This window comes from Procambarus clarkii, chromosome 65 (genome assembly GCF_040958095.1).
Source record: "Procambarus clarkii isolate CNS0578487 chromosome 65, FALCON_Pclarkii_2.0, whole genome shotgun sequence".
Taxonomy (NCBI): domain Eukaryota; kingdom Metazoa; phylum Arthropoda; class Malacostraca; order Decapoda; family Cambaridae; genus Procambarus; species Procambarus clarkii.
In genome coordinates this window covers 6,821,951-6,841,099 of record NC_091214.1, presented here as the reverse complement: position 1 = coordinate 6,841,099, position 19,149 = coordinate 6,821,951, and the positions used below count along the sequence as shown (strand labels likewise).

Genomic DNA, 19,149 nt, shown 5'->3' with positions numbered 1-19,149 from the left:
CCGAATATCATTATTGAAATGTGAACTCCATTTAGCCAAACACAATATCTCCATTACATCTCATAGCATATGAATATTACGGTATACCAGTTTCAACCCTCTATAACACAATGTAACATAACTTTCTACAGACCAAATATCGTTTTTAAATGAAAGTATGACTTAGTCCTTATTCATTACATCTCTCACCATATAAAATATTGGCGTCTACCCCTTTTAGCCCTCTGTAACACAATGTAACGTAACGCAAATCAACTTTTTGCAGTCCAAAATGTCATTTTGAAACGGAAAGTGAGGGTTAGACCATCTCCATTACATCTCTTACCATATAAATAATTGTTGGCCACCCCTTTTAGCCCTCTGTAACACAATGTAACACAACGTAACATATCGCAAATCAACTTTTTGCAGTCCAAAATGTCATTTTGAAACGGAAAGTGAGGGTTAGACCATCTCCATTACATCTCTTACCATATAAATAATTGATGGCCACCCCTTTTAGCCCTCTGTAACACAATGTAACACAACGTAACGTATCGCAAATCGACTTTTTGCAATCCAAAATGTCATTTTTAAATGAAAGTATGACTTAGTCCATCTTCATTACATCTCTCACCATATAAAATATTGGCGTCTACCCCTTTTAGCCCTCAGTAACACATTGTAACGCTACGTCGCGTAACGCAAATCAACTTTTTGCAGTCCAAAAGGTCATTTGAAACGGAAAGTGAGGGTTAGCCCATCTCCATTACATCTCTACCATATAATTAATTGTTGACTACCCCTTTTAGCCCTCTGTAACACAATGTAACACACCGTAACGTAACGCAAATCAACTTTTTGCAGTCCAAAATGTCATTTTTTAAATGAAAGTATGACTTAGCACATCTCTTACCATATAATATTGTCCTCTACCAGTTTTAGCCCTCTAACACAATGTAACGTAACGCAATCAACTTTTACAGCCCAAAATGACATTTTTAAATAAAGTAGGACTTAGTCCATCTCCATTACATCTCCTTCCATAAGAATATTACGGTCTACCAGTTTTAGCCCTCTGTAACACAATGTAACGTAACGGGGAAAATCATCTTTGTCGGATGAGAAAATAACATTATTGAAAATGACATCCGTGTTTAGCCGTTACATCCAAAACACAAGAAAAATATTACCGTTTTTCTTGAGAAACTTATATGTGGAGATCATATCTCCAGAGTCCACACAATAAGCCACACATCACACATCTTCTGTTTTCAAATCGCAGCTCGCATCTAATTTAATTTTTTTTTTTTTTTTTGCAGAAACTATGTTTTGAGATTAAGCTCAATGTCGGCAATTACTATTCGTATCATCAAACTCCTTTCAGTCAACAAAATTCACATTTCATATCGCGTGTGTAGATTAGAGAGAGAAGGCAAACATAGCGTGCAGCTAGTCAAAACTTATCATAACAGATATGATTTCACAGAGTTTTTCAACCTTTGCAAGTTTTTTTCATTGTTATCTCTTCACTCGTGCTAAGTGAGTCAGACAAAAATGTGACATTTCATTTCATTATTAACCATGCAATATGCTATTAGCTAGGTAGTCAAAACATATAACAAGCGTTATTTCACAGGAATTTTTTCTAGCAAATATGATTCCTTTAAGCAGTTCAACACATCAAACACCTCCAGTCTGCGAAATTCCCTTTAGTCAATAATCATCCTTTACAGTATTTCTTGACTAGAATAGCACTCCAAAACATAAGTGGTCATTTTTATTCTCACTGTCGCACTATAGTCAATAATTTGTTTCGCAGAGTGTCAAGTTATGCATAGTGACGAGATTTCATGGTGTGCATAGTTTAAGAGAGTTCACACTGTATTAATTACGGTCATGGATATCTTATGTTATGTTTATGAAGACCATCTCTTCTTATTTTTTTATCATTTTCACGCCCCACAGCTTTACAGTCTTCTCATATTCTTTTTCAAATAAAGTATGTTTACTGTTTTCCAGTAGATCGGCCTCACATTACATATATTAATCAATTTTCAAATTCAGTTCAGTTTCTTTTCAATATCGCAGCTTTGTTGCCCCCACAGCCCGTATCTAGTTCAAGACCTCTTATTATCAATGTCATTAATACGGTTATCATCAACCACGTATTGGATGTCTCTGTCATTCAGTCATCAACGTAGTATGTGTTTAATGAACGTGAGAATCACTTCATGTGCACTCATTTTAGTTTAGTTTAAAGTTTTACATCTTGAATTAATACCGCTATTGGTTAGCTCAGACATTCAGTTAACATCTCAGTAAGTGAAAATCTTTTCATGTGAGCTCATTTTTAGTTTAGGATAAGGTTTTTCCATCGTGAAATGCTATTATCAGTAACCAGGTATTGGATGACACTACCATTCAGTTTACATCTCAGTAACTGTTTACTGAACATTGTTATCCATCCATGCAACCTCATTTTTAGTTTTAAGTTTCTACATCGTAAAAATAAAATATTACTATCACCAGCCGTGTATCGGATAGCTCAACCATTCAGTTAACATCTCAGTAAGTGAAAATCTTTTCATGTGAGCTCATTTTTAGTTTAGGATAAGGTTTTCCATCGTGAAATGCTATTATCAGTAGCCAGGTATTGGGTGGGTGGACCATCCAGTTTACATCTCAGTAACAGTTTACTGAACATAGATATCCCTCCATGGGACCTCATTTTTAGTTTAAGTTTCTCCATCGTAAATAAAAATAAAATATTACTATCATAATCCTTGTATTGACCTGCTCCGGCATTCAGTTTACATCTCAGTAAGTGTTTACTGAATGCAAAATCGCTACATGTGTGGTCATAAGGTTTTCTCATCGTGAAATGCTATTATCAGTAACCAGGTATTGGATGACACTACCATTCAGTTTACATCTCAGTAACTGTTTACTGATCATTGTTATCCATCCATGCAACCTCATTTTTTTAGTTTTAAGCTTCTACATCGTAAAAAATAAAATATTACTATCACCAGCTATGTATCGGTAGCTCAACCATTCAGTTTACAGCTCAGTAACTGTTTACTGAACATAGACATCCCTCCATGCGAGCTCATTTTTTAGTTTAAAGTTTCTCCATCGTAAAAAATAAAATATTACTATCACAAACCATGTATTGGGTGGGTCAACCATCCAGTTTACATCTCAGTAATAGTTTACTGAACATAGATATCCCCTCCATGTGACCTCATTTTTAGTTTAAAGTTTCTCCATCCTAAATAAAAAATAAAATATTACTGTCACAAACTTTGTATTGACCAGCTCCGGCATTCAGTTTACAACTCAGTAAGTGTTTACTGAATGCAAAATCGCTACATGTGTGGTCATTTAGTTTAAAGTTTCTCAATCTTTAAATATTACTATCATCATCAACCATGCATTGCCTGGCTAGTCTTTCAGTTTACATCTCAGTGAGTGTTAACTGAATGTGGAAATTATCACGTGTTAGCATTTAGTTTAGTTTCAAGTTTCAATTAAATACTAACATCATCCCAGTATTGGGCTGTCGGCATTCAGTTACCCACTCGGAGAGTGTTTACTGAACGTCGAAATCATTTCCTGTAGACACATTTTTTACTTGAACCCGTCTCCACTCCAAACCAGTCAGGACCGGCGGTCCTGACTCGGACCGGAGGTCCGGTTTGGTGGAGGTACGGGTTCAAGTAAAAAATGTGTCTACAGGAAATGATTTCGACGTTCAGTAAACACTCTCCGAGTGGGTAACTGAATGCCGACAGCCCAATACTGGGATGATGTTAGTATTTAATTGAAACTTGAAACTAAACTAAATGCTAACACGTGATAATTTCCACATTCAGTTAACACTCACTGAGATGTAAACTGAAAGACTAGCCAGGCAATGCATGGTTGATGATGATAGTAATATTTAAAGATTGAGAAACTTTAAACTAAATGACCACACATGTAGCGATTTTGCATTCAGTAAACACTTACTGAGATGTGAACTGAAAGACTAAGCCGGCCAATGCATGGTTGATGTTGATAGTAATATTTTAAGATTGAGAAACTTTAAACTAAATGACCACACATGTAGCGATTTTGCATTCAGTAAACACTTACTGAGTTGTAAACTGAATGCCGGAGCTGGTCAATACAAAGTTTGTGACAGTAATATTTTATTTTTTATTTAGGATGGAGAAACTTTAAACTAAAAATGAGGTCACATGGAGGGATATCTATGTTCAGTAAACTATTACTGAGATGTAAACTGGATGGTTGACCCACCCAATACATGGTTTGTGATAGTAATATTTTATTTTTTACGATGGAGAAACTTTAAACTAAAAAATGAGCTCGCATGGAGGGATGTCTATGTTCAGTAAACAGTTACTGAGCTGTAAACTGAATGGTTGAGCTACCGATACATAGCTGGTGATAGTAATATTTTATTTTTTACGATGTAGAAGCTTAAAACTAAAAAAATGAGGTTGCATGGATGGATAACAATGATCAGTAAACAGTTACTGAGATGTAAACTGAATGGTAGTGTCATCCAATACCTGGTTACTGATAATAGCATTTCACGATGAGAAAACCTTATGACCACACATGTAGCGATTTTGCATTCAGTAAACACTTACTGAGATGTAAACTGAATGCCGGAGCAGGTCAATACAAGGATTGTGATAGTAATATTTTATTTTTATTTACGATGGAGAAACTTAAACTAAAAATGAGGTCCCATGGAGGGATATCTATGTTCAGTAAACTGTTACTGAGATGTAAACTGGATGGTCCACCCACCCAATACCTGGCTACTGATAATAGCATTTCACGATGGAAAACCTTATCCTAAACTAAAAATGAGCTCACATGAAAAGATTTTCACTTACTGAGATGTTAACTGAATGGTTGAGCTATCCGATACACGGCTGGTGATAGTAATATTTTATTTTTACGATGTAGAAACTTAAAACTAAAAATGAGGTTGCATGGATGGATAACAATGTTCAGTAAACAGTTACTGAGATGTAAACTGAATGGTAGTGTCATCCAATACCTGGTTACTGATAATAGCATTTCACGATGGAAAAACCTTATCCTAAACTAAAAATGAGCTCACATGAAAAGATTTTCACTTACTGAGATGTTAACTGAATGTCTGAGCTAACCAATAGCGGTATTAATTCAAGATGTAAAACTTTAAACTAAACTAAAATGAGTGCACATGAAGTGATTCTCACGTTCATTAAACACATACTACGTTGATGACTGAATGACAGAGACATCCAATACGTGGTTGATGATAACCGTATTAATGACATTGATAATAAGAGGTCTTGAACTAGATACGGGCTGTGGGGGCAACAAAGCTGCGATATTGAAAAGAAACTGAACTGAATTTGAAAATTGATTAATATATGTAATGTGAGGCCGATCTACTGGAAAACAGTAAACATACTTTATTTGAAAAAGAATATGAGAAGACTGTAAAGCTGTGGGGCGTGAAAATGATAAAAAAATAAGAAGAGATGGTCTTCATAAACATAACATAAGATATCCATGACCGTAATTAATACAGTGTGAACTCTCTTAAACTATGCACACCATGAAATCTCGTCACTATGCATAACTTGTCACTCTGCGAAACAAATTATTGACTATAGTGCGACAGTGAGAATAAAAATGACCACTTATGTTTTGGAGTGCTATTCTAGTCAAGAAATACTGTAAAGGATGATTATTGACTAAAGGGAATTTCGCAGACTGGAGGTGTTTGATGTGTTGAACTGCTTAAAGGAATCATATTTGCTAGAAAAAATTCCTGTGAAATAACGCTTGTTATATGTTTTGACTACCTAGCTAATAGCATATTGCATGGTTAATAATGAAATGAAATGTCACATTTTTGTCTGACTCACTTAGCACGAGTGAAGAGATAACAATGAAAAAAACTTGCAAAGGTTGAAAAACTCTGTGAAATCATATCTGTTATGATAAGTTTTGACTAGCTGCACGCTATGTTTGCCTTCTCTCTCTAATCTACACACGCGATATGAAATGTGAATTTTGTTGACTGAAAGGAGTTTGATGATACGAATAGTAATTGCCGACATTGAGCTTAATCTCAAAACATAGTTTCTGCAAAAAAAAAAAAAAAATTAAATTAGATGCGAGCTGCGATTTGAAAACAGAAGATGTGTGATGTGTGGCTTATTGTGTGGACTCTGGAGATATGATCTCCACATATAAGTTTCTCAAGAAAAACGGTAATATTTTTCTTGTGTTTTGGATGTAACGGCTAAACACGGATGTCATTTTCAATAATGTTATTTTCTCATCCGACAAAGATGATTTTCCCCGTTACGTTACATTGTGTTACAGAGGGCTAAAACTGGTAGACCGTAATATTCTTATGGAAGGAGATGTAATGGAGATGGACTAAGTCCTACTTTATTTAAAAATGTCATTTTGGGCTGTAAAAGTTGATTGCGTTACGTTACATTGTGTTAGAGGGCTAAAACTGGTAGAGGACAATATTATATGGTAAGAGATGTGCTAAGTCATACTTTCATTTAAAAAATGACATTTTGGACTGCAAAAAGTTGATTTGCGTTACGTTACGGTGTGTTACATTGTGTTACAGAGGGCTAAAAGGGGTAGTCAACAATTAATTATATGGTAGAGATGTAATGGAGATGGGCTAACCCTCACTTTCCGTTTCAAAATGACCTTTTGGACTGCAAAAAGTTGATTTGCGTTACGCGACGTAGCGTTACAATGTGTTACTGAGGGCTAAAAGGGGTAGACGCCAATATTTTATATGGTGAGAGATGTAATGAAGATGGACTAAGTCATACTTTCATTTAAAAATGACATTTTGGATTGCAAAAAGTCGATTTGCGATACGTTACGTTGTGTTACATTGTGTTACAGAGGGCTAAAAGGGGTGGCCATCAATTATTTATATGGTAAGAGATGTAATGGAGATGGTCTAACCCTCACTTTCCGTTTCAAAATGACATTTTGGACTGCAAAAAGTTGATTTGCGATATGTTACGTTGTGTTACAGAGGGCTAAAAGGGGTGGCCAACAATTATTTATATGGTAAGAGATGTAATGGAGATGGTCTAACCCTCACTTTCCGTTTCAAAATGACATTTTGGACTGCAAAAAGTTGATTTGCGTTACGTTACATTGTGTTACAGAGGGCTAAAAGGGGTAGACGCCAATATTTTATATGGTGAGAGATGTAATGAATAAGGACTAAGTCATACTTTCATTTAAAAACGATATTTGGTCTGTAGAAAGTTATGTTACATTGTGTTATAGAGGGTTGAAACTGGTATACCGTAATATTCATATGCTATGAGATGTAATGGAGATATTGTGTTTGGCTAAATGGAGTTCACATTTTAATAATGATATTCGGACAACAGCCAGAAAGTTGATCTCCACGTTACTTAATGATGATATAATGCGATGCAATCATGTGCTAATATTTTATTTGTGTTAGAATGTAAGGGCTATAGGAGTTTGTCTAGACTTGCATACATTTTCAAACGCTAAATATGTAGGCAGTAGAAAGACTGGTTTCCCATTACGCTACATTGACTGTGTTACAAGAACTGAAAAACAAACTTAACCCAGAGCTATTTCACTATCGACTCACCGGTCTTATTCTCGTCGATTGGTGTTTTACATTGGATGATGTAGGTCTTAAGAGAGACAGCCTTGATGGAGAAAGATACGTGAACAGCGGCAGCAGGAGAAAGGAACTGATGTTACTTTCCCCAACTACTAAATGATCTGGAGAGAGAGAGAGAGACTGAGAGACTGAGAGACAGAGACTGAGAGATTGAGAGACAGAGAGACAGAGAGACAGAGCGACAGAGAGACAGAGAGATAGAGAGATAGAGAGACAGAGAGATAGAGAGACAGAGAGAGAGAGAGAGAGAGAGAGAGAGAGAGAGAGAGAGAGAGAGAGAGAGAGAGAGAGAGAGAGAGAGAGAGAGAGAGAGAGAGAGAGAGAGAGAGAGAGAGAGAGAGAGAGAGAGAGAGAGAGAGAGAGACTGAGAGACAGAGAGACAGAGAGAGAGAACAGCAAATTATGATTTGTTATAATAATAAGATTGAAGACCTGCTTATGACTGGATATTCTTAAAAAAATGCTATTTCAGCAAAGAATGGTGATACTAAAGCTTAGTTGAACATCCGGTCTGGGAAGGGGGCAGTGATGGTTCGGCCATGGAGGGGGTGGTATGGGTAAGGGTAAGTGGGGGTGGACGGGGAGAGGGTAAGGTCGAGCCATTACATCCTCCATCTCAATACACCTCAAACCATCACGAAGGTGAGACTGCAGCGAGAGGGGCTGCCGGTTCATTCATTCAGGAGTCTTGCTATGGATGTAGGACGGAGAGGTGATGGAGATTGAGTAAACATGCATACATTTCAATGATATTTATTTGGCCAGCAGATGTTGTGATCACAGTTAACAAGAACAATTTGTAGGTAGAGATCGCGTCTCCGTGACGATGTGAAATGTTTCTCTCTTTTAGTAAATGCTAACCTACTGACTTTGACTGAGTTTACTAAGTGAAGTGTCGTGTGGTGGACTTTAGAGAGGGAGAGAGACAGAGACAGAGACAGAGACAGAGTGAGAGATAGAGAGAGAGAGAGAGAGACAGAGAGAGAGAGAGAGAGACAGAGACAGAGAGAGGCACAGAGACAGAGAGAGAGAGAGAGAGAGAGAGAGACGGAGACCGAGACAGAGACAGAGACAGACAGAGAGACAGATCGTTACTCTTAAAATGAAATTTGGGCAAAGAACGAACGAAGTTGGTATATTCTCCACGTTACATTAATGATATTGGGTAAAGAACGAAGTTAGCATATTGGTCGTGTTACCTTACAAGGATGTAAGGGTGAGAGTGAAGGCGGGCTTGAAAATTGACATGGTGATCACCCTCTGATGCGTTGTCAGTCTAAGTGAAATGGAGAAAGATATGTGAACAGCGGCAGCAGGAGAAAGGAAAATGATGTTACTTTCCCCAACTATTAAATGATCTGAAGAGAGAGAGAGAGAGAGAGAGAGAGAGAGAGAGAGAGAGAGAGAGAGAGAGAGAGAGAGAGAGAGAGAGAGAGAGAGAGAGAGAGAGAGAGAGAGAGAGAGAGAGAGAGAGAGAGAGAGAGAGAGAGAGAGAGAGAGAGAGAGAGAGAGAGAGAGAGAGAGAGAGAGAGAGAGAGAGAGAGAGACATGGAGACGGAGAGACTGAGACAGATAGTGAGAGAGAGAGACAGGGAGACAGAGATAGATAGAGAGAGAGAGAGTTGGAGACCCTGGCGAAACGCAATGGTAATGGGTGTCCCACCACTTCCGGTGTCGTAGGAGAAATACCCAGACTAGTTGGAAAGATGACCAGTCAGCCTCCAACCTGCGACCAGTACGCTTACCCCGTCGCGACATTGAAAAACGCTTTAGGTAATGGTACACTCCCCTCCTGCAGGAGACTTTGCCCTCATCCTCACACACACTTAGCTCTTCCTGTAGGGGACGTTAATGGTTTGTCTAACCACATAATGGCCCGCTGCAGTCTCACAACGAGAGTGACTTCTCTCTTTCTTGACCCGAACACAGAAAAAGCCAGGTGCAGCCCCGTGTCTTTTCCATACATTTCTTACAAACATCACTTAAGACCTTCCTGTAGGGGAGTCAATGGGTTTGTCTAACCACATAATGGCCCAGAGCACTCTCTCCAGACGAAGGGGAAACTCCATCCAGCTCCCATCCCAAAACAACATAACAGACCGTGCTGCCTTCTCCTCTCATCTACACACCAACTCACGATCAACTCTTTTACTCCTTCCTCCATCTTCCTTCTATTTTCTTACTCTATCACTTGCTAAACACACATATTCATTTCACTCCTTCCTCTTACTCCACCACTTACTCTCACACAACAAGATCTCCAATCGTTCCTGACCACTTACCTTAACCCCCGAGGACTAGACCCGCGCGCGCGGGGTGGGGGACCGCACCTGCTCGCCCGCCACTCAAGTCCGCCACGCGCCAAACTTCCGGGAAATTCCCAAACCCCTGTGACTAGACACCCGCGCTGCGACGGTGACCTCGCGCACCACCTGGCACTCATCAACATGACCTCCCCTCTTTCATGACCACATACCCAAACACAACACGCTCACACGCGTCCGAAACACGCCAAAACTTCCGGGAAATTCCCCCAAAAACCTGTGCGACTAGACACCTGCGCTCCACCTGTCGGCTGGCACTCCATGGAGTACCAGCTGGCAGCTGGTGCGCGCGGTTCTAGTCGTACTTTACACTACTCGCATTTCGACGTATAAATCCCCTAAGACCAAAAATTGATGTGCTACAATTCATAGCGGCTCGCAAAATCGATGCGATGTTCAGTTTTCTATTTGCGGGTCATTAGTTAGGTTTGGTTCGGGCAATTTAATTCATCATTTTAGTGATGTTGTGAAGCCGGCAGCCATACGCCGCCAAAACCAAAATGTATTAACAGTTTTGGAATCAACCGCCTTCACACTTCAGTTATTCAAATCGTCTGCTGTACTTTTTGCAAAAGAGAAATTTTTAATATTTTCTGCCACATTTGTTTCGTTAGCTTGAATCTATGACCTCTTGTACTTGCGTGCGCGCATTTCGAAATAATAGACTAACAGTCGCTGGTGTTCTTACACTGTTTCTCTACCTCTAGAACGTGCCCTCCAGTATTGCCGTCTACTGCCGGGAAGCGGAATTCGAACAACTGATAGTGGCGCTGAGGGAGACGCCTCTATTGAACTGGCAACGACACCTGATGATCTACCATGTTCCCCACTACCTGGTTGAGCCGCTGAAGATGCTGGCCCAAGAGCTGGGGAGCTCCCTCGTCTATTGGGATCCAAATTACACATTTACTTACCGCCCTAACATGGATACTGAACTCCTCAGGTTGGTACTTACCTTACCATACAGTGAACTTTAAAGTGGCAATATCAACCGTGCAGGCATATATATACACCAAGATGTGTCCTCCATTTCTCGGTATACACACTGACAGTTTACTTTAGTTCTTGACTTTGTTCAGGGCTAAAGTATACTTGCTGGTTGGTCAGTAAGCTAGAGTCAAGGCTTTAATAACCCTCGTGCAGTTGATAGGCCTTAAGTCTTAAGCCCTTCACCAAACTAAACTTCGCATAGTGTGGAAACTCAGGAAAGTGTTTACCGGTTCAGTTGAGGGAGCTGTTCTAGGACTACGCAAGCTTCATTCTGTTAGATGTTAAAGATGTTTTGGTGTGTGTGGCAGGGATGGCAAAGACAGTTATTAACATATGTAAGGTGGGAAAGGAAAATAGCTTTAATAAAACGGAATATAAATAATATGAATAATTAAAAAAAATAGACAACATTTAACTGCAATGTCAACAATTCAACAGCATGAAGATACTGAATACGTTGTAATAAATTTGAATGAAATTTCAAAAGCTGACAAAAATGAAGAAATAATTAAACAATGTTAAGCATAACATTATTATGAGAACACATTACAAGCATTAACAACAATTATTAAGTGTGCCATGATATCAGTTGAATGCATGCATGATCATACTTGGGTCCGCAGTGACATATCTAGGGTAGGGCATGTACGCAGGCCTCCATTGAACACTTTCTATTTGTCACAAATACTATCCTCAGATAATGACATAAATGTTCTTCACATGCATATCTGTCTTTGAATGTATTATTATATATAGTTAAAGGATATATTTCCTACCGTTGACTATATTGCATACTTACCGCCTTATTGCATTACTGTACGTATTAAAATCCGATATTCATGTTCATAAATATTGTGAGGTTCGAGGTCAGAACTGAAGTTAAATGTATGATTAACCTGGACTGATGGTACTTGCACTACCAGTCAAACACTTCTCTATGTTGCGTCAAAAGGGCCCCAATTAAACACCAAAGCATATATTAACAGGCCGTCCAAAGACAGGAGGTAAGACCCGGCCTCCAGGGAAATAGTCCAAAAATTGTACCTGCAAGGGATGATGTCCTCTTGTGCCTAGGACACAGGTTATTTAAAATGGATGTAATTACTTTCACTTAATATAATCGTAATCTCACACAGAAAATGACAGTGCCTGTTAACATTTACTCTACATTCCAAAAACTCATTTGGAAAGAGAACCTAGCCCTCAAAGACTAGCAAAGGCTCGCACAAAAGACTTAAGGTGAAGCACAGTTCAAGAACATTTCCCCCCCCCCCCCCCCCTGTCGCATATAATCCTGTCTATGAACGGTTAGAGCACAACACACACCTTTTAGTGTCCCTGGAGTTGAAACACTAATCCTATCCAAGATAATGTGCTCAATGTTACAACTTGGAAGGTATTACAATCAATGGAAAGTAAAGTCAGTGGCCAGTATGAATGACTTACCTGAATGATAAAATGCTGGCATTCCCAGCAATAATCGTCCATATTATGAGTGACCAGTGAGGATTATAATACGGGTGTTTGTTTAGTATTAGGAAAAATCAAAATCACACTATTTTACCCAAAAATTTGTGGAATAGGCTCCCACAGTAACACTATGTGGGCATTAGCCTAATTTTGTGGGTTGCTAGGCCCGGCCCCAGGAAGAAACTCCCAAATACGTATCTAAAGGTAGATTACGATCTCACCAAGCCCACAGGAAAGAAAGATAGCTTGGTAACAATCTATTTATTAAAAAAAAACTCTTACACTCATAACAAATGATCTAGCCTTCTGATTAGATCAGAAGATCTAATACTTTAAGATCTAATACTCTCGTTGGATAGAAGCAAGGATTTACACCAACAAAATACTAGGCAGGAATTAACACTGGTGGAACAGTTAATATTACACACAGAACTCTGGTACACCACATCAGTACCATATCCTCTTCCAGGTCACTTTACTTGCTACAAAACTGTAAGTGAGCTGTAAGTTGCATTTATAACCTACTCAATAAAAATATATAAACACGGTGGCAGATGAACTTAAAGGAATGAACTTAACTGAGAGTAAATGACAAACTGGACAAGTGCTGTACAAAAATGTAAGAACTTTTGCACCTGTATATATATATACTTAAAACAAAATAAAATAAAAAAAAGACTATTCACAGACTACACTCACCAAATTGAATCTGCTTGCCCCATTCAGCTGCAAACTTCAAAAAGTCATACCATAACTTTCTACATTTTCTTATGTGTTCTGCCCAAATATTTAACAAAATCATCTATAAATTCACTTCCCTACTAGCTGCTCACTAGTTAGTCAACCACTAGGTCCAAATTATAAGTACACCCAGTAGTTTTCATATCACTACTTGATCGTACCGCCGGCAGCACTGCAAACCAGTAGCACACTCAACGGCCAACCCTTGTGTTTCTTTCTATAAAATCTTGTTTCCCTGAAATAGACCACCTTGGTCGTAACAGTCCACCATCACCAGTCGGACACAATTGAAATTAAACGCACGATGGGAATGTGTGTACGTGTCATACCAACCGTCTCTTAACAAATATCTTATTTCCACTAACACTTTACTAAGTACAAATGAACTTTTTATTTTCTTTATTTTTACATGCAAGCATGCGTATAAATACAATAAAACGAGAACAAAACAAACAACACAAACCACAAATTACAAAATCACAAAAGCACAAAAGTACAAAAGTACAACGACACTAAATACCGGCCTGAAGGGCCGACAACAAAAACACAACAATAAACACAAACACAATGCAATACAGTACAGAAATAACAACAGTACAAGACATGAGGGGGTAACGTTAGCTTGACACACAAACATGCGTATAAATACAATAAACCGAGAACAAAACAAACAGAACACAAATCACAAGTTACAAAATCACAAAAGTACATAATTACAAAGACATGAAATACCGGCCTGAAGGGTCGCCAACAAAAACCCAACAAAACGCACAAATATAATGCAAGACAGTACAAAAATAACAACAGGAAAATACATAGTACCCAAACCCTCACCCAACAACCCAACCATCGAAACACAACACAAAACAAGCCTACCGGCCCCGTAAACCACACACGGAGAGGCACTAATACATAATGACAAATAAGAAGAAAGGAAACAAAAACATAACGCATAAAATGAAATTAACATCGGAAATGCATGATAATGGGAACAAAAACAGGCATGATCACACAAGTAGCCCAAAGGGCACGCAACCGCTCCAAAAACAAGCGCACACTGGAACTCACAGGAACCGGAAATACGGAGCACGCAGGAACCGGGAAAACAAACCTGGCCCACCCACACACAGCATGCAACCTTACTCCACATCCACACACACAAATGGACACAACCCCACACCACATACAAAATAAATCCCTTAAAAGAACAAACCTCAATGGGAAGTGAATATTTCTCAGGGAACTCATACAGAGGATATTTGTGCTTATAGGCCTCCCATATCAAATACTCCATGTCGGTAGGGTACCGATTCCCCCCTGCTTCAGGGAGGAAGGGGCTGCATAAACTCAGGAATCACTAAATCAGGCAGAAACGCAGCTCCCAGTGCTGGTCGACAGAAGTCGCATAACGAGGTAGGGGTATGGCAAACCCCCACCTCCGTGGAAGCAGAAGATACCGAAGAAGCCTACGTAGGCCGCCGAGACGGCCCTGCCGCCAGATGCACAAGAGAAGAAGGCATAGGCTGCCGAGATGGTAACACCACTCCCGACACTGCAGGAGATGCAGAAGAGACAGCCGGAGACGGGAGAGGCGGCAAACCGGCAGTCGATGAAACAGGGATCGAGACAGGGGGCACGGAACCCCCAGAGTGAGCAACCTTTTTCAACACCATCACCAGATCACCATGCTCACCACGAACCTCATCAGGGGGAGCTACCCCCCACGCAGAACCAGAACCATCCGATGTTGGCGACGCACCCGAAGCAAGATTAACAGGCACCACACCAGAAGGGAAGACCGAGACACTGTCACTGGCAGCTACAGCACATGGACCTCCGCAACCACCGAAGAATGCCATGCAACCCGAACCACCCTGCCATCGCCAGAAGATTCACAGTCGACGAACTCACCCATATCAGCCCATGCAGAAGAATGCCGGGAACGCTTAGGCACCGGCCGCACATCATCAGAGCCGGATGTCGACCCAGAGACCCGGGCAAACTGACGCTCTCCGCAGGACTGCAGCATCCTCACCCACACGGGAAACCAGGTCGAACACGGTGGGAGGCCATACAGCCACCCCAGCACCCAGTACAGCCTGGACACACGGCGAGGGCGCAGGGACAGGCACAACAGCTGAAGAAAATGAAGACATGGGAGCTGTGCAGAGGGCAGCCCGAAGAACTATGGGAGCATCAGGGATATCAACTGGGGCAGGACGAGCACCCGATGGTGACTCAACCTCCGGAGGAGAGGCAACAGCAACAGGAGGTGCAACAGGCGACACAGGGGGCACTTCAGCAGCCAAAGAGTCGTCCACTTCCACCGAAGTATCCTCCATAGGGAGCGGCGGGAAGTCCTCCTCACGGTAGAGGTTAACGGGCGTGACGGCAGGCACAGAGTACCCAGAAGCCTGATGTTCCAAGAGGCCACAACGGTAACACGTACGAAGCTGGCGGGCGTAATACACCCTGACATAACAACCCAGTAGCTTCACTGAGGACGGAATGTCCACCCACAGCCTCATTCCCACGGTGCGAATGTTTGACTGCACACCCTTAAGCGTCCCAAGAAGAGCAGGTGCAACCGCACACTGACAACAGCTTCAAACTGGCCGAAATAATGCCGCAGCAGCTCCTCCGGGAATTCCAAGGACGCCCCATGCACGCTAACATACGTGATGGTACCACTCCGATCTGAGACAGTCACAGTGCCTGCACCTTCCGGCAGGGGCAAAGTTCGCCCCTCGTAACGACGCAAAAACGCCCGGCACACCTCCTCCGTCGTAAACTTGACAACTACCCTGTGGTCAGTCACCAGTTCAATGCCATAAATGTCTACCATAGGGACTGCAGCATTTCACACAGCACGAGCCCCACTATAGGATAGCCAGCTCAATCAGAAAACTCGAGGCCCACAGACTGGGCACGCACAACAGGAGGGAGGGGAGGCCCCCTTGGCGCCGACACGCCAAACAGCACCCTCCCTCTCGCAACTTCAGTCAAGTACAAATTAACTGATATAACCTACTAGCTGCTTACAACTTAATTACTAATGTGCATAAAACTCTCCAAACCAGTCAGTTGTTTATATTTTACAATTTAGTCATGTTCAGGCAGTTTTGCACGCTGTACTGACTTTTGGTTTCATAATTTGTTCCTTACAATTTCTTCTCATTCAAGTTCAAGCTTTATAAAAATATTTATAAAAACTAACCCTGGTCATTAAAATAAACAGGAAAAATTTAAGCAGGGAATTTATAGAATTTACTTAAACTGCTTTTATTGGCAATTTGCTACTGAATCTAGACAGCAAAATACCATTCTACATTTAATCGTACTTAAATATTTATATATAATTTAAAATTTTGAAATAGAGTAAATAGATGAACAATAAATATGAATCTATATGCCTAAATTATGAGAAACTACATAAGAATACGTAATGAATTCACAATGTGATATACCAGAAAATCTTTGGAGCAAGTAATTGGGATCGACCCACCGTCCTACTCTAAGATTTTCTCTTATGTCACAATCTCAGACATTTAGGAGGAAATTATACTGATTTAATCCAGTAGTGGATTACGTAAGCTTGGTAAGTGACCGGGCTTCTGGGCCTTAGGCAGATGGACACTCAGCGGATTTACTTTTATTGTGAGAGTATAACTCAGGAAACAAATGTGCTGCTGCCTTTGGCTGTTTACTTAAAAAATAACATTGCTCTGTACCCAGCATATCATTCTTTGCTCTTGCTTCCAGGAACAAGCCAGGTTTCCGTGTCTGTAAACTTGTCAAAACTGGGCTCCAACACCTACTGGAGAGGAGCCTCTTTAACAAGGAGCAACCGCTGGAGTCCACTTGGAGACTATCGCAGCATCTGCCATCTGTTGGAGTATTCCTCGACTCGAGCGTGACTAAGGACTCACCTCTCGACCCCCAGCACCTGCACTACTCCGGAAATGAGGAAACACCTGTCTCCTGGATGTCGCCGACCATGTATGGAAGCATCGGCATGTTGGGGACGGACGACAGCTACAGGAATCTGGGGCTCGGTAGACTGGTAATCAAGATCATGGGGAGGCTATATGCTAGCCAGGGCTTCATCCCTAACGCCCACGTCAACTACGACAACCCGTCTTCTATAGCAACGTTCAGCAAGATACCAGGCTGGGAAAACACTCACACTGCCGCCTGGATGGCCTTCGAGCAGACAAATGGAATCATTGAAATATCACAGGACAAAGATCCCCAATTACTATAGCAAAATATATTTTATAAGTTCTAAAGGGGAACTCTTATAAATTAATAATGACAAATGCAATAATAATCATAACAACAAGAATTATTGTCATTATAGTAATAATTAATAAGCACAATTCCAATGTAACAAATATTTTTCATTAGCATTGTTGCGAAAAGATTCAGCAAAAAAAAAAAAAAAAGATTATTTAATTCTGTGACAAATTATGTTGAAATTCTGTTTCCAACTTGTTTCTCACAAACTGTTTACCGCAGTATCCAAAATTTGCTTACTGTAGGTAATGCATACATATGACTGTAAAGCTGCCGCCCAGTTGGGTGGGTGTGCAGCAAGACTAATAACTGTGTGACTCACCATAGATGTAAAGTGGCTTGTATAGTGACTGTTGTGAGCCTCTTGTTGAATCACTTGTGATACAAAAGATTATTGATGTGTGTATTTGTGTAGGTGATTGAATATGTATGTGTATGTATATATGTATATATATATGTACATGTATGTATGAGAATATGTACACGTATATATATAACATTAATAATTTTGTAACTAGCGTCAAAAGATTGTTATTTGCTTAGCTAAACGAACTAGAGGGTTCAATTCCTGAACCGATTATGTGCCTCTGTAACCCTTTACACCACCGCCCACGGGATGGGTATGGGGTGCATTATAAAGAAAGAAATTAAATTGAAAATTCTTCCCGGGGTTTACTCTGATCCCATCTCCTCGGCCAATAAGAACATCAGAGTTATGGAGCGTTAAGTAATGGACGCCCTCTCATTACATATATGTCTGTGTATGCATGTATATGTTTATGTAATATTAACGGCTGTCACTATCTTCACAAGGTTGTCACTTACTTAGCTAAATGAACTATGGGATTTAGTTCTTGAGTCCCATTATGTGCCTCTGTAGCCCTTTGCACCACTGCCCACCCCATGTGTATGGGATGCTTAATAAATGAATGAATGAATGAATCTCTCAGCTGGACATACAGGTGACTATCCTCTAATGATGCCGTTGAGTTCACTGTTCCTAGAGTGCCTCCCCCTGTACTTTGACCAGCCCGTCCTCCAAAACAACCCGTTCTCGCACTTTCTTACAGTCAGTATTGACTTATTAAATACGTGCATATGTGACATACTAAACATACAAGTTTACCTTGAAAAGCTTCATAGAAAACACCAACCATACCTAACCTTCTTAGTATGTTAAGATAAGGATCTTATTGCTTCGTAATTACAATAAATCGTAAAGTAACTCAGAATATTTTCAAATTTTGTATAAAATCTGTATTGTTTTATAAAACTGAAAAAGAAGTTCTAAATATTTAAAACTATGAGTCAAATTACAAACCAACCACAGCATTAGCTGCAAGTATTCCCCACGGTGGTTGGGCCATCGATTTCTCATCTCGCCTCGTCTCCAGTTCCTCGCTCAAGATTTCTGTACCCTACCCCATCCTTCTCTGCTACCAGAAATGGTGTTTACAGCTTTGGTAAACAGAACAAACAGCTTTGTTGTTTGCTTTGCAAAGGCGATCATCCTGCAATCTCCATTCGTTGTCCTCATAGACAAGAAGTCATCAAAAACATGAAGAATTCCACATCTTCTGCCGGAGCCAGTACCTCTGAAGCAACCAACCAATCAGCGAA

At 40.3% G+C, this 19,149-nt stretch overlaps 1 protein-coding gene across 1 annotated transcript in view; it reads left to right on the top strand.

Annotated features, from left to right (window-relative positions):
* Positions 1–18,618, top strand: part of LOC123758937 (uncharacterized) — a 23,655-nt gene extending 5,037 nt beyond the window's left edge. The window contains exons 3-4 of the mRNA XM_069309353.1: positions 10,740–10,975; positions 16,996–18,618. Coding sequence (XP_069165454.1) covers positions 10,740–10,975; positions 16,996–17,497 — 738 coding nt within the window. The 3' untranslated portion in view covers positions 17,498–18,618. The remainder of the gene's footprint in view (positions 1–10,739; positions 10,976–16,995) is intronic.
* The last annotated feature ends 531 nt before the right edge of the window (positions 18,619–19,149 follow it).